Source organism: Daldinia decipiens (assembly GCF_022478715.1).
Source record: "Daldinia decipiens strain CBS 113046 unplaced genomic scaffold F4813scaffold_1, whole genome shotgun sequence".
In the NCBI taxonomy this organism is placed as follows: Eukaryota; Fungi; Ascomycota; class Sordariomycetes; order Xylariales; family Hypoxylaceae; genus Daldinia; species Daldinia decipiens.
In genome coordinates, this window is record NW_026054544.1 from 1,116,792 (window position 1) to 1,144,138 (window position 27,347).

Here is a 27,347-nt window from a genome sequence, read left to right on the forward strand (position 1 = left end):
AAAATCTCATCTCATAGACCTAACCAACTTCTTGTGAATTATTGAGTAAAATAGCAAATCCATAACAAACGATGCGACAGAACAATTCTAGACCAGCACGGAAATATGGGTTTGCTTGCTCAAATTGTAGGAGGCGCAAGGCCAGATGTAACGGTGCTATGCCATCCTGTCAGAAGTGTCTTTCAAACGGCGAAACCTGCTCGTACGACAAGTAAGCATTATACCAACACCAATAGAGAGAGAGACGAATACTCATGATTTCTTAGGGCCCCCTCGATAGCTTATGCAGTATCATTACAGAACGAATTGCAAGCATACAAAAACAGGATCGAGGAACTAAGGCGGGTCAAAGACAAAGACCGGGATGCCCTCCTAGATGAGCCTATTAGAACAATAAATCCAAATGAAGGGAGATCCCGTGCATTTCGAAGCCCTCCTAGTCTCCAGAACCCCCAGCAGGAAGACAGCGCCACTGTTGAAAGTGCAGATGATGCCGCTGATATGGCTTCTGTTGGTACAGACGGGAGAGTCAACTTCTATGGGAAGACTAGTTTATACCACATAGATCCCAAACACTTCGAAGAAAGTAGTCCCACAGAAAGCCACGAAGATAGCATCGGAAGTTATATTCATGATATGGCGACCATGCCTTCGATGTTAGAATTCCACGACACAGCCTCACTTCTGGCGGAAATACCACATGGCCTCCTAAATGACCTCCTTGATACATATTGGTGCTACCCACACCACTTCCATTGTGTATTATGCAAGCCTCTATTTTTACGTTAGTATGTCCCTGTAGGCGTCCTTCCGAAAGTCTAACCAATATCCAGGAGATCTTTACAGTTCGGGGTCATACGTTACCCCTTTTCTGCTGTGTACTGTCCTTGCGCAAGCTGCTCGGTACTCCACACGCCGAGATGCTACGGAAGTTGGGCAAACTTTTGCCACTCGAGCCTTACAACTACTGCCTAGCGATATTGACAAGGGCAGCTCTATTCCTACTATACAAGGGTTGCTTATACTCTCCGCCCGAGAGTGCGCTTGCGGGCGCGTTTCTCAAGGCTGGCTATACTCTGGAACGGCGTTTAGAATGATGCGCGACCTTGGGATAGATGTTTCGCCCAAAAAGCTCGGCCACTTGGCGAAACAGTTCACTGATGAGGAGCTCGCTGTGCGGAAACAGGTCTTCTGGAGCTGCTATACGTGGGATAAAACCATGAGTGTGTGTCTGGGCCGAGCACCGGCCGTACACTACTCTGTAGAGCTTCCTACTCGGGACACATTATTACATGGACACGATGCAGACGACGAAGTATGGCCGCCAGTGACAGCATATAATTCATTTGTGGACGGACTAGTAGAACAGAAATCCCTGAGCAGTACACGTTTTGTCGCATACTGTGAGCTCAGTGTCATCATTGAGAATATTCTCGACACGCTATACTCCCGGCCGCATAGTGGGAGGCAAGACCACCTCATTACGTATCTCGATTCGACCCTACAGCGGTTGCAGTCTTGGGCCGACCAACTCCCCCCGGAAATCTTCATCAAAGAAACCACCTCTACGGCAATAGTGTCTCCCCCCTTACACATCTTACTCTTAAACCTAACATACCAAGCAGCTACGATACTCCTATGCCGACCCTATCGAACATTACAGCAAATAGCAAAGGAGAGATGTACCAAGGCAGCTAAGATGACCGATACCTTACTCATGCTACACGTCAAGCGCTTCGGTTTCCGATACATAACTTATCTAGAGACGTATACGCTGTTCGTAGCCTGCACCGTAAACGTGCTCGATTTCACCGAAAACGAAACTTGTACCGGGGATCCCGTGCTAGCTCGAGAAGCCAATGCCAGACTTCACTTCGGGCTCGAAATTCTCAGGCAGGCAAATAGCACACCAGCAGCCGCTCGCTGTGCTTCGACCATCTGTCAGCTGTTCAACAAGCAAAAGGCGTCAGTACTGAACGGCGCCGGGGGCCCGCGACAAGACGCATCATCACAAACGATCGCTAGTTCTTCTCCCAGGGGCTTGGAAGTCGGCTCCAACATCCAGACATTCATGCCAACACCCGCCTCCTCAGCAACCGCCGTATCTTTCCCACCAACGTCTCAGCCACCCCTCACGGTTACCGAAGGGAGCTACATCGATTCTATAGTAGCTGCTGGGATTCCATATGTGCAGGATGAGAATCAAGGCCACGCATTAGAATCACCCGTGCCTGTCGAAACGCCGCTTCGATGGTTGCCCGAGAACGTGCAGGATGACGGAAGCTGGATGTTAATGACTGATACTAATTTCAATGGGGATTTTAGCTTCTAACCTATGGTAGAGTTATAATAATAGCTATTGGTTCTAAAAAGGCAAGATCAAGGGTGTCTAGGTAGTCGTCCATTTATACTGCCATACAGATAATATTTGTAAACGAATAACAGATCTTATATAGGGAGCCTGGGTGAGTAGTGCTGGCCTCTCGTGCCCTGTAACTATCAGCGACAATCACATACCATAGCGAATCTTACACCCGTGAAAGGCAATTGTAGTTGACCAAGATAAATTGGTAGTTTGGAGCATTTGAAGCCGGTGCTCCGAAGCTTGACGATTAATATGGTCTGTAAACAAAAATATATACATGCAGCATGATAGGGAGGTGAAAGGGGGAGGTAGGGAGTTAAACATCAGTAGCATCTTATGCTCCGATTCCTTGTCAAATATGAAAACTCCAAGAATGAAACTCCTCGTTTATTGATAGCGTAAAGAGCTGGGTATCTCGTAAATGTACCTAACCTAATACAAAAAAAGCCATAACAGCCCTCCTACGCCCATACGTGCCGTTTCTCATACATATCCGCTTCATAACCCGAATTTTTTGTGCAATGCTGTAATTTTAAACCACGCTACCAAAACCCCATACCTCGGAAACCAAAATTTTGTAAGGGACTGGATACCTCTGTTTTCTGCACTCTTTTTACTAAAGTTTTTCATTCCGATGCTTTATTTACTCGACTCGAATAATGACTTTCCACCCTAGAGCCCCTGCTTCTCTTATGGCGCAAGATAAACAACCCCGCCTACGGCGGCTAATAACTGCGTTCCAGCCCCTCTCGGCGCACAGGGCGCGGACGAGGATCTCGAGGTCGGACCCGAATTGCCTCCTACGCGTTCCGAGTCGCATCTTGGCTTCGGGACTGGGACTTGGCGGGTCGATCCGCTCGATCTTGCTCCGGGATGATGCTGCTGTGCTTGGCCGCCGCTCCAGCTCTAGTGAATTAGATGTCCGTAGTGGTGGCATATTAGTGGCTTCTGTACCAAATGACGATGAGAGCGAAGACATGCGAGAGAGTGAGGGCATATCTGGTGATTGCGGTGGCGCAAAACCCGTTACACAGTCAATTACCAAGAATCGGGGAAGTCTGTTGGATATAGAGGTTGAGGAGTGACTTCTTGAATGCCCTTTAACTGATATTTTGCATAATAGTTCCTCTAGATTCGTGGAAGGATGGTTAATGAGATCTGTGACATGAATCGCCGTATAATGATAAAATCGATGGAGCGGATGGCCTGGCACGTGTCAGTAAGACGCAATAAGAGAGGCGTGAAGCAGGGATACAAACCTGTGATGTGTGCCGGGCTAGAGGACTTGCCATTGAAATTATGACCTCCGACGTCGATTTGCTGGATAGTAGGGCTAGTGGGGGATTTAAAATACTTGACATAACTGGAGGCGACGCAAGGATGAGCGGTAACAAAGTAGACGTCATTGGAAAGCGTAAAGTTGTGATGTTCGTCTCTTTCAAGCGCGTCGTGAGATATTGTAAACGCTACAGAAGCAGGGTAAGTCTGAATTTCTGCGTCCTCTTCCTTGTTGGAATCCGACAACGGGCGGAAATTCTCATCTGCGGTAGGTGCTGTGCTTCCGTTGTCTGTCGGGGCGTTTAAATTTAACGATTTAAGCTCTATTCTGATATTCGAGGGAGGCGGATTGGGGTATGCATTTTCGTACGGGATTATAAAATCGGCGGGCAGTACACTCGAAGGATCAGCATCACCGAGAACATCAGACTCGCGTTCAATAGTTGTTTTACCCCATATTCTAGCTTTCCTTCCTGTTCGGACGAGATCGGCTGCAATGGTAAGTACCTGGCTTGAACTAGATTGAATGAAATCAGCGGGCTTACCTGGGATTGCATTAACTGCAATGTTTACCCAGCCCTCGTCGAGTCCTCGAGGAGTCACGTCGCTCGATATCCAACCCATACACTCTGCCGCACCCTGTCCAGCAGCCAATACACGGCCCACGATGCAAGCTGTGCTCCAGAAACTCTTCCCGCTGTAGACAAATCCACCAGAGAGATTTGCCAGTGGACCGAGCTTTGCCAATACATTTTCATCAACCTCCAGTAAAGCCGACATAAGATAGTGCGATAACACTTCACCCGGAAGGATTAAACCGGATACATATGACTTCGAAAACCATCCGGACGTGTGCAACGCAGCTTCAACCTTTCTCCGCCTGGCGGGCTGCTTTCTGTCGTGCACTAATGATGCACTATCGGAAAAGTATGAAGAGCGGCGGGAATCATAATCAAGGGGAAGCGTAGTAACGGGGGTTACTTTACTTAACGCCATAGCCTTCTCGGATAATGTTGCTCCAGAAAGTTGTATGCCTGGCCAGCGTAGCTTTCGCGCGAAGTGTATCAACCCGTAAACCTGCCTCTCGTTATATTTTCCCTCTATTGCGTACACATACTCAGACTGAGAGTTGTGCCGATGCTGGCTGTGGTCAACGTGATGCGCCCCGTACATGTGCTCATGCTTGAGATTCATCCTGCTCGTCAACGAAGAGAGCCATCCTTTAGGCGTGGATGGTTCGGAGTGATTTACTTGTTGCTTTTTAATCCTGATATTTTCCAGCCACGATCGGGCCAGAATCAAGGACCATCTAACAGAGACATTTGCCTCCTTTTCAAATCTGTGTACCTCAGACGTCTTGAGATTCTGGCCTATACCGCATTCATCGCCCTCCGTGATGGCATCTAGTCGAATAAGGAGTTCGCAGGCAAGAAGGATTTGAAGCAGCAACCAATATCGCTCCTCACCTCGATCTTGCGCGTCGTTTCCCTCATTGATAGATGCCCCATCTAAGATCTCATCATCCAAGGGGAAGGCCCACAAAATTTGGCCAAGACGGATCCTCCATTCGACACGGGAAAAGTCGGTCCAGGCATTCGGCGCCGCCAGTACCTTTACTAAGGCATTGATTTGCAAAGCCAAGCTATAAGGGTCTTTTGGATCAATAACCCTGGTTGGTGGATAGAGAACTTTAGCGAATAACTCATTGTAAAGCTCCTGAGATTTTATCCGAATACCCCTTCGCTCTGCCTGATATCTCTCCTCCAATTTGATTAGCTGTTCCATGATGTCCGAATCATCGAGATGCCGCAAGCCATCCTTAGAGGTTATCAGCCTCTGGCGCTGCTCTACAATAACATGGCCCTTGGATCCTAAGCTGTCGAAACCATACTGCTCCTCTTGCAGGGAGTCGGCAACAGAAATTTCCAAGGCAGCTTGATAACCGATAGTTCCTTTCTCTAAACCCTGCATGCTAAGCATGTTTGGCCGTTCCTGGCATCTTGCATTGAAATGAGGCCGCTTCTTGCTGGACGGCGACTCTACGGATAGGGGGTCTCGGAGAATGATCCGGGGTCCAGCAGTGATACAACCCCAGGCATTGTCTCCGATCTGGACATGGTCTGTTAAGTCTCTAATGCCCAACTCATCATTCCAGGGGAAGGCCACAGATGGGTGCGGGGCACCGGTGCCGTGACCTTGAGACCGAGCGAAGAATTGCGGAGCTCCGGAGAATAGCTTCTCGATCTCGGTATCGGTCAATGCTGCCATGATGCGATTTAGTTTCAACACGGGCTTGCGAGGCCTGCCATCGACTTTATCTATAGCACCCGGGGGAGGCGGAGATGGGAGCGGCTTATTAGAGTTGACAGGCACACGCGGAGATAATGGTGGCCTCTCAGAAGATGGCCGTGCACTCGAAATCTGCTGAGATATACGAACGGTGTTAGTGATAAACCCCGAAAAAGCTCCTTATAGGCAGTGCTGGTTATAAGAGATGCTGAACACGTGAGAAGTACGTGGAACTGTAGAAACCGATATAAGAGATTCAGCTGTGTGAACTACTTAGTTCCATCTGCCTGAACAATTAAGAAGCATAAAAACAAGAGGGTTCGAAAAGAAAACAACGCATGCAGGGTCAAGGTAGAAACATCAGCTGAGGTCATAAGACAAGCAGTTTAGGGGTCGCGGTCTTATCCAACAGCTATGCACTTTCCCCCCTCATTGAACTGAAATGGTATTGTATGTACAATACTTGTACCGAGGCTTGGCAGGGGATTAACTCATACGTGCGCATCTGGCAATTGCCATCGCAGCTGCATCGTTAACGAATCGCCCCAGAATCTCCAGCAGTTAGAGCAACTACCAGTTGGCGAACACGTGCCCTGACAAGGATGTGGAGGGAAATGGAGGGAGATGGAGGGAAATGGGCAGGGGCGGTAAGGGTTGCTGTAAAAGGAAATTATGGTAGGTACAGTACCGTTGTTGCTGCTGTGTTGGCCTTTGATTTCTCCGCACTAGATGTACTGATACTTCTGCCTGTAGTCGTGGCCGGCGTGTTTGTAGTCCCGGTACGTGTAGTTGGAGTTGCATCTGCATCTGCATCCGCGACGGCCGCGCTTGTGCGTGTGTTTGGACCTGAACCCGAACCTGCACCTGAAGCTCTTTCTGCATATCCACACCGTTGCCCCGGTCCTTCACCTTCGCCTTCGCCTTTACTCATTCCAACACCTTTAATCACCCCATGGATACCCTTATGCAACTTATTCCGTATTCGCGCCTGAGGGGTCTCACGACTCTGCTCTTTTGGCCGTCGTACAAATTCTCGAATTCGAGCATAGTTAGATGAGCGTTTTTGCCGGTTGCCATCGTCTGGTTCCTTGGCGTCGGTAATGAAGATCAGTGCTGAGGGTTTAAACACAGCTAGCGATGGTGCCCTCATGAATGAGTCGTGTGCGCTTTTCCGGTTGTTTAAGTTTAGAGCGTCGAACACAACGTCGGACGGTATGTTGCGCGAAAAGTGCATCGTGGTTTCAGAACTGATATGTCGTACTGGTTATAAGTGTGCCATGAAAACAACCACCAAGCCATCCAGTCGATATCAAAATGAGGTTGGACCAAGGATATTAAGTTGGAGAGATGCTAAAAGCCAGTCGACAAGATCGTCTATATTGCGGTCTTCCCGATATGCTAGAAGACGATGATAGGCGCACCTAACGCCAGATGTAAATTTCAGATTACACAATTATGGGAAATCAGGCTGGGCGGCCACACGACCATATTAAAATGACAAGCATCCGATCTATCTTTGTATACTCCAGGCCGGTAGTATGGATGATGACACGAACCGCCAAGCTTATGTCCAAAGTGCCGAACGTCACCATACATGGTAGATGGATTCGGGCTATGGGTGCTTGGTGTTTGTACATACCCATGCAAACAAGCTGCGATAGCTACCTACCTACCTACCTACTTACGTATGGGTGAGCAAGATAATCAGCCGGTAAGCTACCTAACTATCCTGTACATTTTTGGCTTGTTTCATATCACCTTCACTACCTCCTCATAGGCTTCGGAGGTCAAATATGCAGGGGATATTTCCTATACCGATTTGGTGGTTTGAAATCCACACCCATCAAAAACTGTTGGTACTTTAGTTCCTAACCAGCAATATCATGCGTCTTATTCCGGTAGATGTGGACTTTTCTCATATGTAACAGCCGCACACCGACATTATCTCTCGCTACATCCACGTTCTCACTTACAGTTTCAGCCTTCGTCCCTGACGTGGCTCGCGTGGGCGGCCATCTGGATAGTCCGTAGATCCACTAGATCTTTTGCTTCGTACCCCCCTTGCGGTCCGCGATTCCACCTTTACATAGTGTAGAAGCAGAAACGCGGCACCACCCTACTAAGCCGATTCCGTCTAAGCCGCTTATCAAATACGAAGATCAGAACGCCTTTTGTCATCGCTGTTGTCAAAAGTTCTTATTTACGACTTTGAGACAATGTCAGCCTTATGGGGGGTATCCTTGCCACCTTCGAATTATCCTTCGAATTATTGCCGAAGCGTCTTTCGCTAGAATCCTAAGCACTGCCGTACGAGTTGTATAACACTTTAATTTTAATATAGGTGGTAGCCTTTCACCTTCAACCTGTCAACCCAATAAATCCGAACATTTCTACTTAATTTATATGGGACGCGATGACTGAACTCTGCCGGAAAATAGAAACTAACCCTTGCTTCCATGAAGGTTCCCTAATCAATTATTCACATGCGATGGTGCAACGTTGAATCCTGAGGCGCCGTTCCATACGATGACCAACAGTACATTGTTAGATTATATCGTATAACTACTATGTACCCACCAACTCAATTGTCCTGTTACAATTTGACAATAACTACAAGTCAATTATCCTGACCTTGTAGGATTCTAAATCACATCCGTAGAGCGTCCAGGTATGGCATCCTACCGTGGCCCAGTTCGGCCCCAACTGCAGTATTCTAGAATCGCTCTGTGGGTAATAACCGCGGCGATCAGTTACAGCTGACGATGATCACAGAGCTTCCCGCTTGTCCGGAACTAATGTTTCGTTGGTGCTGAATCTTATAGCTAAAGTTGGCGATGACTCGCAATCTGCGTATTGAGTTGGCAACACTTTAAATAGCACTGCGGATCAACTAATATCGGATATGACCGTAGGTAGTCAGCAAACTTGCGATATTCGTTGTGCTAATTGATAACTCTGGATACGGGGCCTTTCTCATAGGATCCTCCAATGCCTCCTCCTATGCATTTACACCTACTGTTGTAGTACCGAGAGATCTCAAACTACGGCTATACACATTAATTCGCGTGCCCTAAGTACATACGTGTCCGAGGTTCGGGTTATTATTTCCATCCGTCTCCCCTAGCCCGTATTCATCCAGTGGTTCTTGATTGAGCTACCACTGAAACTGAAACTACACGGGCCGATTCTCTTGGCAGCCGCTTTTCAATGACCGATAGAAATTTACAAATGTTAGAGATTCTAGCGGTATACATGGGGAAGAAAACAGCAGATATTCCACCGTCAAGGCTTATGGGATAAGCCGACTACTTTAGCCCAAGATTATGCGAGTGCCGAAAGTCTACGTGAAAGCATACTCATAATTGTTTAGGCTAGGAGCCGAGACATGTTTCATCCATTATTGCCAGTTCATGTGACAACTTTTAGTGGCCACGGTTATAGGATGGATGTAAGACGGGCCCTCGTGACGAGATTCCTCTTCTCACCAATGCTAACAGCTCGAGGTGAATCTCATCAGGGTTTGAGTGTTGGTTTAACATCTATCAAGCAGCATCTTACTTGGGGTTTTTTCTAAGGCCAGTATGCTCTTGCATCCATTATTCCTTGATACTTATTCGTGTAATCAATTCCAATCCTAGGAGAACGGAGCTCTATGCGTCCGGTTTCATCTATCTCGCCAGGTTCGATCTCTTTTATAAACACCTGTAATAATACTCTTCCCAAAAGTGTCAGTCGAGGCTACAATGCTCTGATGCCACAGATTATTTATATGTATCTCGTAACGGATGGAAAGATCTACCATCGAAAGGTAGCTTATATCGGCGACCTCAATACCAAGCCCGATCAGAGTAGCTATGCTGTGCTCCCGCGCCCAAGAAGCAACGGATTTTCTTCTCTCGTTCGCATTAATATCTTTCACGGAGGCATGTGTTGGCAGGCGTAGCAGAATTAATGTTATCCGCTCTGTTGACCACCCATGTCATTTTAGTGATCCTGTGGTCCTTCGGACATCAATTTTAGTTGTCAACGTAGACTTAACGGATGTTATGGCAAGTACCGTCATGAAGGCCGGAGGAATGCCTTATGCCTCCCCTGGACCGGTCAACTACTTAGATTCTGGCAAAAAGACACGCCCCCGGTGTCCTTGGTGCTACGTCAATTGCCTCCGTGAGAGATAGTCATGACAGCAAACGCTCCTGTGTTTTCGAAAGCATCTGCAGAGCCATGGCACGAACATTGTCCTTCTATTGGATTACCTCGCTACACCCCACGCGCGAAGGACCCCGGGAGGCCTGATAGTTAACATTCTTGGATTGTGCACCGTCTGCAGTAGTAGGTCTCAACTACTGCAGTCAGCTTGCTATCACGCGCGGAAATAGCTTAGAGACGACCGGGGGACGTCCACTAAGAGAGGAAGACTTTAGACACTACCCAGCAATACCGTCAGTCTGATAATAGCTGAAGCGTCTGCTACATGGTTGAGCTGACTCTGGGTGGTAAGCATAGGGGAGAAAGGACACCCATTCAACCCCAGCCTAGTCGAGTCTGACACGGACAGCGTGTGCTGCTATTTAGCCGTTGAGCACTGCTTTAATGGTTATGGCGTCCATAGCCTCAATCATATATGAAGTATACACAATTTGCCGTCGTATGGTATAATACCGCAGCAATGGCCGAGAGCGAGTTGCGATGATATCATAATGTTCTGGCTCCTATTCTTAGAAAAATAGGTTAGTTATAAATCTTCGCATAGTTGTCAATGGGGGAAAGTAGAGTGATGTGTATCAGGTCTTCCCTTATATTCCCCCACCAGTTATGGGTTAAATTCCGCTTATACAGGCAACCTAGAGCGGTCGTGCGCCCTTCGGTTCGCAATGAACATATTCCATCTATATACGGATACTTCAGACAGTCCTGATCACGTAGCAATGCCTACATTCGATGACGGTCATACATGATAATATTCTTTTATTAGAGACTTTGGGACCCATCAGGATAGCCTTAGGTCGTCAATATAAATCATTCCCAGCCTGGCGATCTTGGGTATAATGCCATCCTAAACGCCGTCGAACGCCGTGTATGCTGCAAGCTACTGGCTGAGAAAACCGCCAGCTCAGTCACGAGCCAGGAATCCCGCTAGATTCAATAACCTGAAATGTGACGCGTTCCATTATACGGGAGGTGTATCATGGACAACTACCAGCAGATACTTAACTTCGGGGACAATAACTAGTTCTTGCTTCTTTGTGCGCAACCTCAATAATTTCAGTTCATCCTACATCAAATTATTAGCCCCTCTTCCATTGAAAAACACAGGTTCGCGTCTACCTCGGTGTCAATCTCGTCAACTAAGCTCCCTGCCGTACTTAGGAAGCTCCACACCATGCTAGCGAGCTCTTGTGCGGCTTGGGTCTCGCTATCGGTACTCGCGCTAACGTCGGTCGAAAAGGAGCCGCCCGTAGGACTCGGCAGTGAAGCCTTCCTGTCTACAGATCGCGCAGGTCTAATCGTGGAGATCTGGCCGTTGGTCTTGAGAACGGCGCCGTTGGTCCGGTCCAGCATAAGCCAGGCCTTGACCCCGGGTTTCTTGGAGAGCCGGTGGAGTGCCTCCTCTATGGATTCCGTGTTGACGGAAGGCTACGTACGTTATCAGTTAGATATATATATATATACATAAATATTAATACTGAGGAGTTATAACTCTTACCAATGCCTTTTCTGCCATAGTTCCTTTTGGTGATTGAATGAAGAATCCTTCGTAGTAATTGCGAACGGGAACAGCCCTCAGGGTGAGTTAAGAGCTTATTGATTCTTTGTTTGGTACCTGTACCTAAGACAACCGTACCTAGATGGAAATTAGCTTAAGCCACCAAGAGGAACTGCGACCGTAGCGGGCAAGCCACTATGATAAGATAAGCAAGCCACAAACAAAATCCGGGGTCACTAATGAAATTATGCCGCTGCTTACCGCCAAAAAGTTGTGCTCGATAAGTTCCGTTGCGAAGCTCAGTTTGATGTATAATGGGATAGTATGGCCAATTGGTCTGCTGAACCTATCGCGCTAGTTCTTTCTCATCCCAATGACTGATTCAAGATGGGTTCTAGTACTAAGAAGAAGAAGGAAAAGAAGAAGGACTTCCAGAAGCCCAAGCTAAAAGTAGGGAAGCCCAAGGCGAAACCTTCTAACTTCACGGATACCAGTTTTAGATCCAAAGGTATGATGATGATGATGATGCTATTTATTGGATACCCACCACCGTAATTGAAGGTCGCTTTGCTGAACTATCGCAGCTATCGTCTTGCAGCAGCAACTTACTGAGGATGCACCGGATCCATCCGAACGATTCAAGCATACCCTCTCTCTGACGAGCTCTCGCTCGGATACTCAACGTCGAGATGCGTTATCATACCTCGCGAGTCAGCTCTCGACGAATCCGCCGATAAATCCAGTAGGCACGTCGACATTACTACAGAAGCTTCTTCCCATAATGTCCGACTCCTCCGGACCTGTGCGCGGCCAGCTGCTGAAGCTACTACGAACTCTTCCCGCCGATGAAGTTCGCCCTCATGTCGAGAAGATCATGCTCTATATCCGAGGTACCATGACCAACATCTCGCAGGAGGTCAAGGATGATGGCCTGAATTATATGGAATGGCTACTTGATGTTGCCGGCGAGGACGTTGTCTCAGGTGCTGGTTGTTGGGTTAAACCGCTTAGAGACTTCATGTCGGTTCTAGGATGGGCTGTTAAATCCGTACCAGCCACAGCATCGAAGAGCGGTTGGACTTCTGCTCCGAGGACGACTTTTGGTGCCAAAAAATATGGCCAGTCTTTCCCACGACAGATGTTGGTGTTGTCTAAGTTTCTGGACATGGGGTTCAAGCCTGGAATGGCCACCTCCTGGACCCCGAACGATTGGGTCAGCAATATATGCTGCGTGCCGCAGACACCAGACCCACTGGGGTATCTCGGCTTATTTAAGCCCCCTAGAGATGAGGATAGCGAGCTCTATCGAAACCGAGAAGATAGACAAGATATCTTCCAGAAGAGATTTAGAGCAGCTGTTGAGGCTGGTGTAGATATGGCTAAGAAGGAAGGTGGGACGGCTGGTAGAGCTGCGGCAACACTAGATCAAGTGTTGAAGAATGGTATGGGTGACTACGAACAGACCTCACGATTCAACGATGACGAGCATCTATGGGATGGTTATATCATGTAAATTAGGGATTTAGGCGCTCTGAGGCATACCTTTAAATTTCCAACCTGTGCTGAATGCAATATTCTTCCCCGTGCTAAATTTTGAATTCGATTCTCACTCCACATGCGATTAAGATGGATGTATATTTTGGACAAGCAAATTTCACCTGATCTCTATCATTTTAATATTGATGTAAGGTAGGTAGGTAGGTATGAATGAACATTGAACACTGCTTAAATAACCTAAAATGCTACATACAGATCCCAACCAACGCTGTGTATAATAATGATGCCACAAAGGCTTACTTATGTATATCTCTTAAAGGCTCAATCGTACCAAGGGGTTTACCTCTAATCATGCTGCAAGTACCCTCAGCATAGCCCCATCTGTGTGCTCTTTACCATTTGTTTGTTCAAGCTCTAATACCATGTAGCTTATGAACGAACGCACATATTCCCGTCATTCATCTCCAAGATCTAATACTGATAATGAGTTGATATTGTATGTTGCTACCCTAGCAAACAAATATCTTCATGTACGCTCAAAGGGCGTTTGATTAAGTAGGTAGAGATGGTATGCATGTGATACTATGGTTACGGATCTACTATAGTTCTTATATATTCAGTTCATCATGAATAAATCATACGTTAGGTAGGTAAAGGCTTTCGAAAAGCATAAGGAGAAGTTTCCAAGTAACCCCTTTTAATCTAGCTTGCTGATGAATCGAATATATAGTAACATGCCGCCATAGGAAGTCGATTGTCCCAAGGGTAGACGTTGATTTCTCAATCTCTCATTCATGTCCAGAACCCTAGTCATATTTCCATGTCGTCGTTTCTGACGCCCCCCGTCTAAGCACTCTGGCAGGCTTATCACATCCTGCATAGGAATTTCTTACAGTGATCTGCATATCGTCCCAGTATCCGAGGCCAGACATCTCATCTCCTATACGATCGTCATGGAGACCTAAAAATACATAACCATAAATTCTAGTGTGCCTTCCATGTTTGAGGCTTACAGTAAGGCAAGTACATACATGTGCGTATGTATTAAATATTAATAACTACCTAACCTACAGTGTCCAACTAAAGAGTCCTTGTGCACTTAGCTGGCGCCTCCTCCCCTAATAGCCACAGTCTTATTTACTTATATAACTACTTCCTTATTTACTAATGTACCTTGTTGCCTGATTCGTACCTGGCTCTACTTGCCTAAGTTGTACCCTTCACATACCTGTAACAGCAGTTATAGTAGATTTGGTACTTACTTACCTAAGTACGCGTACTTAATACCTCACATAGGGAGGTAAAGTATATAGAAGTATTTACGGGGCTCCTTCCAAAGCAACTGAACTTAAGTAACTGTTCCTTCCTAACTTTGTTGCTTCCTGATCCTCGAGGTATCAAGGTGCTGATTCTTTCCTGCCAGCAATTATAAGAGAACGCATCCCTCCTCCCCACAGCCTACTTCTACTTTTTCCTCTCCATCACATTTCCACAGGATCCCACGGAAAGGGACTCAAGCTTGATCCAAGAACCACAACTACAGTCTTCAGTTCTTAGATTTTTCAACAGAACAAAGGGCTAGGTAAGTTTAATGTTTCCTTCTTCCTCATTATCTCTCACCATCACCCATCAATCATACTCTGCTAAAGGTAAACCTCAACGTGTCTGCCTTACAATATAACACCCCCTGATTCTTTTCTCCCTCCTCCCTTCTCTTTACTTTCCTTCTTCCAGCACGAGAGACACTTCAACTCTGAATGTTACTTTCGATCGTCTATTACTTGGGCGGTCTTTTACGCGACTCGTCTATCGTCAACCTGTATTTCCCAAACAACCTTTTACACCATCTAAACCTCGCTTCTTTTAAGCAACCTACCCTAAGACCTTATCATTCCTGCACGGTTTGGCTGGTCGGTTTCAATGGCCTATTAACCTCAATCCAGTATCATAGCTTCCTCGTTATTACTGGATAGGTAAGCTTGTTTATTACACAAGGCTCCTTCTTGACATAATTCTTTCCTACCTATCACTTACACGAACTACTGCTACCTTACTTTACCTTCTATGGCTACTTCTTCCAGATATTCAGCTGTTTTAACGCAACCATTTACTAATAAATCTATCGCATAGGGCTCACGCTTACAAACTTGAGTATCACGACACTCAAGTTCTCAAGACCTAAGTCAGCAAGTAAGTATCTACTCACGCTTTACTTCGCATTTGCGCCCCCCCTCAACAAATACTAAGTGTATTTTGTATCCTTCTATCAAACTTCTAACCTTGGCACCCCGGACAACCGAGTATCTCAACATTCTACTCCTCCCAAACATACCTGATATCACATTGCCCGAAACCTTCATGTGCTTGTCTGGCTGCATTTCCGTGTATCTGAGATTCCGGCTTCAAAGCCCTTACAGGCTGGCGGATGAATATTACGTCTTCTGTTATCACTGACCTAAAATGTCTAGAAATCCGAGAACAACCTTGTTGGTCCATTGATCAACATGTCTGATAGCTGGGGTTCCCCCGAGGAGAAGCCAGTGGCCCCCAAGGAGGCTGCCGGCCCTTCAACTACCGTTGCGCAACGTCCTGAGAAGCCAGTTGGTGACTGGGGTCAGCCTGTTGCATTCGACTACACCGAAACTGATGTTGACCGCAAGTGGGGCAGTAACGGCGTCATCTATGAATGGGATGGCGAAGAAGGCGAAGTCGGCCCTGTGAATCCAGAGCTGGAACTCCAGCTCTTTGGTCTCCCGGAGGAGCGACACTGCGCCGGCGTCGATTTCTCCAAGTAAGTTCACTTAATTCGCCTTCACGGCTCGCTAACCTGCTAACTTCCCTAGGATCGCGGAGATCAGTGTCTCCCAAGAGGGTGAGAAGCGTATCATCCCTATCTCTCACTTCAAAGAAGCGGGTCTTCACCCTATCATGATGAAGAATGTTGAGATGGCCGGCTACAAAACACCGACCCCCATCCAAAAGTATTGCATCCCGGCGATCAAGATGGGACATGATTTGATCGCTATTGCCCAAACAGGTCAGTAACTCACTTACCTTTCATCGTCACTCTATGTAGCCCTGCTAACCCATTTGTTTCTTAGGTTCCGGCAAAACCGCTGCATATCTGGTTCCTATTTTGAACCAGCTGATGGGCAAAGCCAAAAAGTTGGCTGCTCCCCGCCCACTTCCTCAGCAATATGAGAATGGACCGACCCAATACGTGCGAGCCGAGCCTTTGGTGCTCGTGATTTGTCCTGCTCGAGAACTAGCAATCCAAATCTTCGACGAAGCGCGTAGATTCTGCTACCGCACAATGCTTCGTCCTTGCGTTGTCTATGGAGGAGGACCTATCCAGGAGCAACTCCAACAGATTGGACGAGGCTGCGATGTCCTCGTCGCCACTCCTGGCCGACTTATCGATATCATGGAGCGCTCGCACCTGTTCACGCTTCGTCGACTTCGATACATGGTGATTGACGAGGCCGATGAGATGCTCGACATGGATTGGCAAGAGGAATTTGAGAAGATCCTCACCGGTGGAGGTAAGTTCATACGTTCCTAACACATCAATAGAAATCTAATATCTGCTATAGAACAAGAGCAAGGAAATGTGAAGTACATGCTATTCTCGGCCACTTTCCCTGGCGCCGTTCGCAAACTCGCCAAAGACCATCTTGCGATGAACCATATTCGCATTCGCGTGGGCCGCATCGGAAGCTCTCATGCAAACATTTCGCAAGACATCATCTTCGTGAAGCAGGAGCTAAAGCGAGAGGCTCTTCTTGATCTTCTGTACTCGCTGAAGCCTGCCCGAACCATCATCTTCGTCAACAGCAAACGCACGGCAGACGAGATTGACGATTTTCTCTTCCACAAGGGTCTGCCTTGCACTTCGATGCACTCGGACCGCACTCAACGAGAGCGCGAGGATGCGATGCGAGCGTTCCGCTCTGGGAAGTCACCCCTTCTGATCGCTACCGGAGTTACGGCTCGTGGAATTGACGTACGTAACGTCCGCTACGTTGTCAACTTTGATCTTCCGAGTGCGGACCATGGCGGTATTCAGGAATATGTTCACCGCATTGGTAAGTTGCCTTTCATTTCCCAAGTGTCTTGTTCGTTTACTAATGCCGTACAGGTCGAACCGGCCGCATTGGATACACCGGTTCTGCCACCTCATTCTACACTGAGCGCGACGAGTCTCTCGCTGAGGATTTGACCAAGATTCTCATGGAGACTCAACAGCCCGTGCCTGACTTCCTCCAGCAATACATCCCCGAGGGTGTAGACCCAAAGAACTTTAAGATGGAGGACGACAAGAGCGACTTTGAAGAGGAGGAGGGAGACGCCGGAGACACGTGGCAGACGGATGGCCCCAATGGCGACCAGAATGCTGGTACTGATTCCTGGGCTACTGGCGGTGACGCCGGTGTAAATGACAGCTGGGGTGCGCCTGCGGCCGGAGGAGCTGCTGCAGATGGTTGGGGATCTGGAGCTAAAGTCGATTCCGCTGGTACTTGGGGTTCTGGTGGTAACTTAGGAGGTGACTCCTGGGTGAATGCAAGCAACGTGGAAGTTGATTGGTAATTACTGTATAACCACCACTCCAGTTTACATGACTCTGGCAGAGCCCTCGGACACTTCTGGCACAAACCATTTGGCAACTAAATTTGCTCAGAAACTGCGATATTCTGAGAGGTCACAGGCCTCCGAGTGAAGATGGCAAAATAATGTTTCATTTCGTTTCTTTGAGAGTTGGCACGAGGTAGGAACATACGTTTCTGGGTTGATAGTCCATAGTGGAATCTCTGAGTAGTACGAATTGATATCTGTCTTATGCCGTCCAAGATTTGACCACCGGATATCGTTAAGGTTCGTGGCATCGGAAAAATGTTGCTCTTGTTTAAGAAGGATGAAAATAGCTTACTTCTTGGCTCACTAACTCATATAGCCTTTCATAATACAATTCATGCTTAAGTACCTCACAGGTATGTAATCCAGAAGAGAGAGTTTACTAATCCGTTTCTTCACTCTCTGTTTGATGTTAGATATAAGTAATTGCTTAATATCACAACGAATATACGTACGGAAGGGAGAGTAGTATCAAGAACACTACCTGGTTGTAGGAGGGGACAGTTAACTAGCTCTATTCACATATAACATGTACCTAATTTATGCGATGTGTTTAAAGGAAGTGGAACTCTGCAGGTTTCATCCCTGTGCTTTCATCGTTATGCCTTGTCGATGATGTTGGAGTTATTAACTGACAGGTACCTTATGTAAGCTAGCGTAAATCTGGACTTTAGGCATATTGTAATGAGAGAGAATGGTAAGTCCTTATTCCGTATAAGGAAGTCTATGAGGATATGTCTTCTACGAGAATAAAAACGGAGGAGGGGAGGATACATATCTGGTTGTGTTAGGTGCTTTTAGTTTGACAAATGTTAGATACATATTGACATTACGGTGAGCTTAAATGTTGTTAATTGAATTATGGATCTAAAAAGAGGGAATTATTTAAGAAGTCGATGAATCGTAATAACGGAATACTAGATAATCTCCGATATGCATATAACGGAACGACATCTCATTCACTTATTGGATCAAAGCTCAGCGAGCTCATTCCAACTGCAGCCCGCAGCTCCGAAACATACGATACCTAATAGAGTAACTAACAATTACGAATTGAAGAAACATCTCCTCCTGAATCATCAATGGAATAAGTCTGGAGAATCTTTCTTTTCTTAGGAATTTGAGGGTTCGAAAAGCGTGAGTCGTAACAAAATGAAAGCTCTCACTCCTTGTCTACGCTCTGCATCGAGCCGGCATGGCCATGTCCAAAACCACGTGCTACGGCAACTACCCGTAGTAGCAGCAGCAGCATCATCACCATGCACCACCTATAACAACAACAACAACAGTAGGAGACCTTTCTCGGTTCTCAACCGCCCACCACCCAGCTACCCAGGCCACGTGCCGCTAACGGGTATCGAGCGCGCCGCCCTAGCCGTCGGCTCCGGCATCGCGTCCTTCGTGAACCCGTACCGGGGGGACATGATCGCGGCTCTGGGCGAGGCCACCGCGTCGCCGTACTTCATCCAGCGGCTGCGGCGGGCCATGCTCGCATCGGGCACGGGGCGCAGGATCTTACGGGACCGGCCGCGGATCACGTCGGCGTCGCTGAACCTGCCGTACCTGCGCTCGCTGCCGCGGAACACGGTCGGCGGGACGTACGTGGGGTGGCTGGACCGGGAGGGGGTGTCGCCGGACACGCGCAGCGGGGTGCGGTTCATCGACGACGAGGAGTGCGCGTACGTGATGCAGCGGTACCGCGAGTCGCACGACTTCTACCACGCGCTGACGGGCTTGCCGATCGTGCGCGAGGGCGAGGTCGCGCTCAAGGCGTTCGAGTTCGCCAACACGCTGCTCCCGATGACGGGGCTCTCGCTGCTGGCCGTCGCGACGCTCAAGGCGGCGGAGCGCCGGCGCTTTTTCACCATCTACGCGCCGTGGGCGGTGCGCAACGGCCTGCGCTGCGACGAGGTTATCAATGTGTACTGGGAGGAGGAGATGGAGACGGACGTGGATGCGTTGCGGGCGCGGCTGGGCATCGAGAGGCCGCCTGACTTGCGGGAGATGCGCAGGAGGGAGCGCGCGGAGAAGAAGAAGAAGAAGAGGTTGAGGGAGGGGGGTGGTGGTGCGCAGGGTGTTGTTGGGACTTGAGAGAAGGGGGTATTTCAATTTTGTCATTAATAGATAATTTGGTCTGTATATCATCATGGCTGCTGTACTTGGGCCGCGTAGGGCGAGAACAAGCACTTTCCTACCTACACATATTCCCCAGAAACGCCTTTGCCATGCTGTGCTATCCCGTCGCATCGTGCGCTGTCTTCTTTTGCCTCTCTCTTTTCTCCGCCGACGTCATCGACCGACGCCTCGCCGCGACCCATCCAATCCAGTCCGATCCGATCCAGTCCGCGTCGAGAAGCGACAGCAGACATAAAAAACATGCCTGCGGCATCACAGGTCCAGCAGATCGTCGTCGTCCTCGTCGTCCCAGTTCTTGCGCCTGTTCACCACGATCTTCTCCTCCTCCTTGGTGTCGGCGACCGCGTTCAGCAGTTCCTTGAGCTGGGCCTCGGTGACCTTCTGGCGCAGCTGGCCGGTGCGCGCGAGCATGATGAGGCGGTTCTCGACGTCGGCGGCGCGCTCCTCCTTGACGAGCCGGATGCGGCCGAGACGGTCGGCGGCTTCCGGGTGTAGGATTTGGTTGAGGATGGACTGGCGGGCTTCGGCTTCTTGTCTGTTAAGAAGAGAGAGTTGTTAGTTGGGGTGTTGTAGTATGTAGTATGGGTGAATCGTGATTGGTAAGGGGGGGGATGCGCTCACTGCTTCTGCTGCTCTGCTTGGTTTCCTTGGCTGGGCCCCGCGCTGCCTGTCCCGCTGGCCTGCGCTTTGAGCTGCTCGAGGCGCGCCTTGCGGATCTACGAGTTAGGGCATGTTAGTATTACCTTTCAAAAGGATTATTGATTATTTCGGTAACATCTATTTGGAATACCTGTTCTAATTCTGCGTCGGCCATGTTCGTTCGTTGTGTTATTTATGTAAGGTGGGATTTGCGTTGGGCAAGAAATCGGTATGTATAATAATAAATGATAGTGGGGTTTGTATAAGTCAATATTAGGAGGTACCTAACCTAGGTTAGTTACATAGGCGGCAGCTGGGATTCTAGGAATTCTAGTGGGGTGGTTTAAGGTGTTATGGTTAAGTTCATAAAAGGATGACCCCGCGTATTGCGTTAGTGATAGGTTTAGTATTTAGCGCCTTCTATGTATTGATACATATCTGAACTGACATCTGAACTGACAATCTCCTTTACTTTACGCTCTCCACAAGTTCAACCGATGAATGATTTCCGAGTTCATGTCATGCGAGAAATTACGGCAGTAGCAAGCAGTTTGAAAATTGAAAAGGTAAAGGTTAACTATCCTACGAGACCATTGAACATAGAGCTATGAATCCCAGGTTATATATTTTAGCAGGTGTAGTAATACCATTTTATGGCCATCACCAACAAGTTCAGCTGCCAGTCCAAGGTTTCCAATAATAGCACGCAGCCTTACACCTTTAGAGATGGATGGGCGGACAAAGTTATAACACCTCATGAGGAGGAGTATGAGGTTTTTGGGGAGTAGTGGCATTGGCGGAAACCATAATGCAACCAAGATGAGTACTCGGAAAAGAAATGGGATAACTGTTGGTTACATTTTATACTAGTCTTCAAACAGTCTGTAGACAAACAACACAACCCGCTGTCCAAACCTTGTCATTTACGGATAATCACGTTTCTACCGTCTAGGTAAGCGCTGGCCCAATGCTCGGTACCTTAGCACCGCATAACATGTGGGCAGAAAGGGGCTGTGGATGCTATAGGCAGAAAGTGGAGGATCTCTCATGCCAGAAGAAAAAGAATTCCACTCGTTAAAGAACTTACATTTAAGAAGACGACACGTAGCATAAGCTATTATTAAAACTATCTCATATCTGAACAGTGTAGTACATCAACATAACATCCTACAATTAGAAGGAAAGCCATGGCCAGAGACAGTGCCACCAATCAACACCCCCCCTCGAAGTACAGGTTCAATCCACATCCTCATCACCTTCATCTCTCCGCGGTTCAAAATTCAACTGTCGAGCATTAGCAACCAACCGGACATACTCTCTTGAGTAAACTTACCGAATTCCCATTATACAACTGCGCGTCCCTACGCCTGTCCTCGGCATCATCAAACCCCCTGATCCGCGAGGAAGTCCTACCCGCGGGTAGATTCTGCAGCGGGACCTCCTCGGGCGACGCAGCTCCACGACTGCTTAGCAGGCCGGTGAGTCCGCCTAGCATTCCAACCAGGAACCCGTATCCGGAGCCGAAGAAGCCTAGGACGTACGCTAGGCTGCGCCAGACGAAGCCGCCGGAGGCGCGTGCGAACGCGGAGGAGTACTTGGCGTGGACTAGGACGAGAGTGGCAGAAGGGGCTAGGCCAAGGGATAGGAGAGGCTCTGTTTCCTCGGCGGGTTCGACGGCTTTGTTGGGAAGTGGCGTTAGGACGATTCGGAAGGTGTACGGGTCGTCGCTGTCAGTCCGGTCCTCGTCGATCCACTTGCGTACTTCATTACTAAGGGTCGCGTCGCTCTTGAAGCGCGATCGGATTGTCGAGCCGTCAAACAAGCGGACCTGTAAGTTGCAGTAGTCTCCTGAGCTGCTGGCTTGTCTTCGGGCGAGGGGAATAGACGGGGTTTGGCTGCTGGAAGCTTCGGTGTCGTTTGACGTGGTTAGAAGTAGTCTTGCTTGTTTTTCTTTGGCCTCGCGCTCTTTGCGCTCTCGCCTGTCATCTTCGATGCGCTTTAGAATGCGTTTTCTGTCCTCAGCTGCTCGGATCTTCTGTTGTCTGACTTCTTCTGCGTAAGACCGCTCTGCTCTGTTGGTATTAGAGGACTGGCCCTCGTTGCTTTCACTAGGTCTGCGTCGCTCTCGTGCCTGGGCTTCTCGCTCTGACCTGGCCTTGGCTTCTTGCTCTGCCTTAGCTTTGGTTTCCTTGGCTTTAGCTTCTTTAGCCTCCTTCGCTTTCTTTTCTGCTTCTAGGCGCCTCGCTTCTTGTGAACTCTGCCCTTCCCGGGAAGGTTCTGCTGGTGCAGGAGAGGGCCTGGCTGGGATGTCATAGTCATCATATAGGTTGTCTAATGCGTTACTCCTGGTGGGTACCGGGCCCTGAGCGGCCGGAGGTGGCTGACTTGAAGCCTGTCCTGCAGGGGCAGTAGCAGTTTGTTGGGTCTGAGTTGTTGATGCAGTTTTGAGAATCGCCTCGATCCTGCGAACCAGATCCTCCTTTGCTGTGCCACCTTGAATATACTCTTTTAGAGTTCCGTTTCTGAGGCGTTTGTAAGTGGCGATACTTAAAATGCTGTTATGAGGGTTGGGATGAGACGTACTGAATGATTACTACTGTTGGCTTTTTTGGTATAGGAAATAGTGCTTCTAGAAATCCTGCCTCTTCAGACCCTGCCTGTAGTCGCAAGGCCAAAGCTTGATTTTTGAGTGGTGATTTTAGCTGTACAAAGTCAGTTAATAAATCCTCAATGTACATGCCCAGTTACTCACGGAATCGTTTGTGAGGAGCTCGTTCTCCCAAAGTTGACTCTCGTCTCCACTGTCTACACTTGTGTCAGTTTAACTGATACCATACACCCTTTCAGCATAAGTAGCTAACCAGTGACAAATGCGAGCACCATCTTGGTCTGTTGGATGGCAAGGGAGATGCCATCTTGTAGGCTGCCTTGGAAGAATACACTCTCTGACATCGTCACTACTGAAAGCTCGATGTCGTAAAGAGAAAAGTGTGGCGAATAATTTCGTGGACGAGTAGGTAGACACAGCGGCTGAGCGCAGGACTAGAGATTTGATATTCAATATTCAATTAAAGATGCAATTAAAGATGCGTGCTCATTCTTGGTGGAATTATCGACGTCTGACTGTTCATAGTATGGCGACCATCAATTAATCCAAACAGTCCTTTTCGCTGTTATCTAAGTTGAGCGTGTCTCTGATTATGGGAATGTCTCGTGAACATGTTGAGTCGTGATAAAAGTTGTTATTAAGTGCCACATGTGAGAAGCTGTTCAACATGTCGCAAGTACAAAGTACTTGGAGCTACGTACACCTTACCTAATACGGCCTAGCTGCCTGCGGGTTCCCTGCTCAAGCTTCGGGCTGCCGGCTCCGCAGAACTCAATTGATTGGATCAACTTGCAGAATCTAGTCAATGGCCAATGGGAGAGCTTCATTTATTTAAGAAAACGAACGTCATCGTTGAAGGCTTCGATAATGAAGATATTTGAAGATATACCAGCCATTCCGTAATGAAGTCGCAAGGGTGGTTAACACCCCAAATTCTCGCTCGGAGAGTCGAGAAAGCCCTCGAAGCCCAAGCTCGAGCCCGCGCCTCCAAACCCCAGAGCTACAGCACGCAAACCTCGCCATGTAGCATCCTCCGAACTTCCCACTCCCCCAGCAGCCAACCACGACGCCCTCTCTTCAGCCGACCCTTCACACACACCCCCCGGCCCCAGCGCCAACCCGCCGAAGACCCAAACTTCACCTCGATCCTCGACAACCCGCCAGAACTAGTGCGCGCAGGACGACGTCACGGGCCGGGCCTCATCGTCCTCGCCATCATCCCCGTAACCGCGTTCCTGCTCGGGACATGGCAAGTCCAGCGGCTCGGCTGGAAGACGGACCTCATCGCCAAGTTCGAGGACCGGATCGTGCGCGAGCCGTTGCCGCTCCCGCCGCGCATCGACCCGGATGCCATCCACGACTTCGATTTCCGCCGGGTCACCGCCACGGGGCGCTACCGCCACGACCGCGAGATGCTGATCGGCCCGCGCATGCGCGACGGCGACGAGGGGTACATGGTCGTGACGCCGCTGGAGCGCGGGGGCGACGAGGGCGCGACCGTGTTGGTAAACCGCGGATGGATATCCAAGAAGTTCCGCGATCGGCGGAGTAGGCCCGAGTCCCTGTACGCCGGCGAGGTTACGGTGGAGGGCCTGCTGCGGGAGCCCTGGAAGAAGAATATGTTTACGCCGGATAACAGGCCTGATATAAATGAGTTCTATTTTCCTGACGTGAAGCAGATGGCTGCTTTAACGGGAAGCCAGGCTGTGTGGATCGAGCAGACTATGGGTACGTTGGAACAATGGCAACACTTATAAACAGAGGAATTTATCCTCTGGCTAGAGAGAATGCTTCCTTAGCTAATGTTTTTTATTCTTGCAGAGCCGGGTTTACTCCAGACTCTGGATATGGAATCTAAGGGCATTCCTATTGGCAGACCTGCTGAGGTCAACCTAAGGAATAACCACGCACAGTACATCTTCACGTGGTATGATTCCTTCATTCATTCTTCCAAATCCCCTCTTCTCGCGCTCCAACTAAAAACATACCCTAGGTATGGACTCGCAGTAGCGACGTCGATAATGTTCTATATGGTGGTGAAGAAGCCTCCCACCGATATCTCACGCCGAGTGAGGATGAACAAGGAATGGTCGTAGACCCTAGTTCCGAGTGAATGCGCATCGCATCCGTTTAATAGAACCCCGGATAGGGGGGGTTAGCTCAAGTAACTTCCTCCTCTTCATCGACACCCCCTTGTCGGACTTGTCGTTTCCGAGGAGCTTTCGTCGGTGCTGGGACTGACATTCGCATCTCTTGTAAGAGTTCTCTGGGCAGATACCGCTGCGCCAAGGAGAAGGGTGTAGCGGAGGTACTGGTCTGCCGTTGTCTACAACAAAAGGTTAGTAAATTTGTACCGCTAGGAGTAATCATATACCCTAGCATAAATATAAAACATACCTTCGCATAAGCATCATCATGTCGCTCTCATCGATCGTCTTGCGGCCTGCGTGTCTCGCGTAGGCTGATAAATCGTCCCCTAGCTGCTCAAAATACCAGTCCGTCGCTTGCATAATGGCATCTACCGTATCTGAACTCAACTTCGCCTTACTGACCCCTGCCGTCTTGGCAAGTGTTGTCGCCAGCCGCTTTACTACACCCACAGGTAGAGAAGGATACTCAATACCATGCCGCGAGATTTTCTTTCCGGGTTTTCTTCTCCCGATGCTTCTTTGTGCTGGATGGTCAACGACCCGGGAGACGATTGTGTTCTGTAACGCCTCGGTGTCATCAACATCATCGACATCATCTAGTCCAGGTGCATCTATCAAGTCTCCCAGGCCATCGTCATCGTCATCGTAGTGGTCGAAGCCAGGTATGTCACTGGTCTCGACGTCTTCAGCCATCGTTGGGTCTCGGGTAGGCGATTCCACAGGGGCCATGACAAAGGTACTCTCATTCCCGAGGTCGGGGATCTCGATTGGACCAAAATCATCCTGGCCTCCCATAGTCTGACGTCTCATCTCTTCATCCACACTGGAATATGTTAGCACACTTTAACTCACACGCAAAGGTCAACATGGCAATACCGTTCGAATATAGCCTCTTCATCTAAGCCAATCCCTTCGGTGTCGTCGTCCAACGCTGGTGGGGGGAAGAAACCCGAATCGATACCAACGTCATTATCATCATCGTCTCCTATTTCCGGCCCGACAAAGTCACTCATCCTCGCACTACCTAAACTACTCCTATCCAAGCGACCCAGTGGCGCTTCTGTCCACGCTCGGCGAGGGAGCTCGATCGACTGCATTGTGTAGTTCTCATCGTCCAGTATGCTAGACCGGGGAGGCTTCAACTCGCTATCGTCGTCATCGTCGCGATCTAGGGGTAACGAAAAACGGGGACGCTCAATAGGAAAGTCGTCGTCATCGTCGCCCTCCTCGAGGAGAGTCTGCAACGTCGATTCATTGCCGCGAAGGGGGGGCGACGATGACGAGGAGACTACCGTCGACGTAGGTGCGAGAACCCGACTAAGATTCCGCAGGAGATCCCGCGGCGTTTCGCGCTCACGCTCGCGTGCAACACTGCGCCGCCGTCCCACCCGTCCTGGTGTGAATAGGGCTGCACGTCGCTGGTCTATAGCACGGATGGCGGCGCGGGCATGCGGCGTGTTAGGGTTTCGGCGGCCCGAAGCAGATAGACGGAGGGAAGAGGGCTCGGCGCTGATGGCGCGGCGGTTCGGGGTCGCAAGTGCTCGGGGAGTGCTGAGAGCTGCGAGACGGTTTTTATTTGGAGTCGGGTCCGTCATTTTGAATATGCTGATGTCTCTCTCTCTCTCTCTCTCTCTCTCTCTCTTATACCCAGCCGTGTACCTCGCCGGATGTCAGTGATAAAACGGAAGATTCGCCGTATAGCACATGACAATTGGCATCAATTTCTCATTCCTTGCTTAATTCAAGCCGATAGGTAGTCGCCCATAAAAATCTCGTGACTACTACCCCGATACCTTGAAGTTGTCTAGTAAAATGACGTGTGCTTGGTTGCTACTAGACGCGGTTAGGAGCTTAGACGCGTCGTGGTTATTCAGCAATACAGTTTATTGTAGCTGCTGTATGAATGTAAAATTGAAAAAACAGGGTGGGCACGTGGGGTTCCTCGCACTGTATGAGCTATGTACGCTATGTGTACGTGGGGCTTTATGCGTTAGGTGGTGCAGGTGGTGTTAAAGTTCAGAGGGGCTCTAGCGCTATTGGGTCATC

The 27,347-nt window shown here is 48.9% G+C and overlaps 10 protein-coding genes across 10 annotated transcripts; 5 read left to right on the forward strand and 5 right to left on the reverse strand.

Moving 5' to 3' along the window:
* Positions 1-158: 158 nt before the first annotated feature.
* On the forward strand, positions 159-2,332 carry F4813DRAFT_378312 (fungal-specific transcription factor domain-containing protein; the record flags this gene model as incomplete). Its single annotated transcript, XM_049245327.1, has 3 exons — positions 159-211; positions 267-784; positions 834-2,332. 3 exons carry the CDS (start codon positions 159-161, stop codon positions 2,330-2,332), a joined length of 2,070 nt encoding a protein of 689 aa, XP_049104828.1.
* Positions 2,333-2,716: 384 nt separating this feature from the next.
* F4813DRAFT_13004 (uncharacterized protein) lies at positions 2,717-6,615 on the reverse strand. Its single transcript, XM_049238699.1, has 4 exons — positions 6,430-6,615; positions 4,189-6,067; positions 3,625-4,134; positions 2,717-3,571 (listed from the first exon to the last, which is right to left on the reverse strand). The coding sequence occupies exons 1-4, from the start codon at positions 6,460-6,462 to the stop codon at positions 3,009-3,011; spliced, it is 2,985 nt and encodes a 994-aa protein (XP_049104829.1). The 5' UTR covers positions 6,463-6,615; the 3' UTR covers positions 2,717-3,008.
* Positions 6,616-10,976: 4,361 nt separating this feature from the next.
* On the reverse strand, positions 10,977-11,751 carry F4813DRAFT_13019 (uncharacterized protein). The gene is made up of 3 exons (XM_049238704.1): positions 11,640-11,751; positions 11,261-11,569; positions 10,977-11,207 (listed from the first exon to the last, which is right to left on the reverse strand). Exons 1-3 carry the CDS (start codon positions 11,655-11,657, stop codon positions 11,103-11,105), a joined length of 432 nt encoding a protein of 143 aa, XP_049104830.1. The 5' UTR covers positions 11,658-11,751; the 3' UTR covers positions 10,977-11,102.
* A 172-nt stretch (positions 11,752-11,923) lies between these two features.
* Positions 11,924-13,211, forward strand: F4813DRAFT_342201 (Pre-rRNA-processing protein IPI1). The gene is made up of 2 exons (XM_049241370.1): positions 11,924-12,147; positions 12,224-13,211. The coding sequence occupies exons 1-2, from the start codon at positions 12,027-12,029 to the stop codon at positions 13,150-13,152; spliced, it is 1,050 nt and encodes a 349-aa protein (XP_049104831.1). The 5' UTR covers positions 11,924-12,026; the 3' UTR covers positions 13,153-13,211.
* Positions 13,212-15,640: 2,429 nt separating this feature from the next.
* On the forward strand, positions 15,641-17,853 carry F4813DRAFT_384448 (DEAD-domain-containing protein; the record flags this gene model as incomplete). The annotated part of the gene is made up of 6 exons (XM_049246092.1): positions 15,641-15,927; positions 15,980-16,173; positions 16,238-16,678; positions 16,730-17,221; positions 17,275-17,679; positions 17,747-17,853. The coding sequence occupies 6 exons, from the start codon at positions 15,641-15,643 to the stop codon at positions 17,851-17,853; spliced, it is 1,926 nt and encodes a 641-aa protein (XP_049104832.1).
* A 763-nt stretch (positions 17,854-18,616) lies between these two features.
* Positions 18,617-20,086, forward strand: F4813DRAFT_13061 (Coq4-domain-containing protein). The gene has a single exon (XM_049238708.1). It carries the CDS (start codon positions 18,921-18,923, stop codon positions 19,857-19,859), a length of 939 nt encoding a protein of 312 aa, XP_049104833.1. The 5' UTR covers positions 18,617-18,920; the 3' UTR covers positions 19,860-20,086.
* On the reverse strand, positions 20,008-20,964 carry F4813DRAFT_13066 (double-stranded DNA-binding domain-containing protein). Its single transcript, XM_049238709.1, has 3 exons — positions 20,695-20,964; positions 20,526-20,620; positions 20,008-20,439 (listed from the first exon to the last, which is right to left on the reverse strand). Exons 1-3 carry the CDS (start codon positions 20,716-20,718, stop codon positions 20,157-20,159), a joined length of 402 nt encoding a protein of 133 aa, XP_049104834.1. The 5' UTR covers positions 20,719-20,964; the 3' UTR covers positions 20,008-20,156.
* A 671-nt stretch (positions 20,965-21,635) lies between these two features.
* Positions 21,636-23,782, reverse strand: F4813DRAFT_342208 (uncharacterized protein). The gene is made up of 5 exons (XM_049241371.1): positions 23,405-23,782; positions 23,296-23,348; positions 23,127-23,245; positions 21,877-23,065; positions 21,636-21,827 (listed from the first exon to the last, which is right to left on the reverse strand). The coding sequence occupies exons 1-5, from the start codon at positions 23,493-23,495 to the stop codon at positions 21,780-21,782; spliced, it is 1,500 nt and encodes a 499-aa protein (XP_049104835.1). The 5' UTR covers positions 23,496-23,782; the 3' UTR covers positions 21,636-21,779.
* Positions 23,783-24,053: 271 nt separating this feature from the next.
* Positions 24,054-25,247, forward strand: F4813DRAFT_384452 (SURF1-domain-containing protein; the record flags this gene model as incomplete). The annotated part of the gene is made up of 2 exons (XM_049246093.1): positions 24,054-24,879; positions 24,973-25,247. The coding sequence occupies 2 exons, from the start codon at positions 24,054-24,056 to the stop codon at positions 25,245-25,247; spliced, it is 1,101 nt and encodes a 366-aa protein (XP_049104836.1).
* On the reverse strand, positions 25,110-27,004 carry F4813DRAFT_13114 (centromere kinetochore component CENP-T-domain-containing protein). The gene is made up of 3 exons (XM_049238718.1): positions 26,178-27,004; positions 25,549-26,124; positions 25,110-25,477 (listed from the first exon to the last, which is right to left on the reverse strand). The coding sequence occupies exons 1-3, from the start codon at positions 26,894-26,896 to the stop codon at positions 25,312-25,314; spliced, it is 1,461 nt and encodes a 486-aa protein (XP_049104837.1). The 5' UTR covers positions 26,897-27,004; the 3' UTR covers positions 25,110-25,311.
* Between the last annotated feature and the right edge of the window lie 343 nt (positions 27,005-27,347).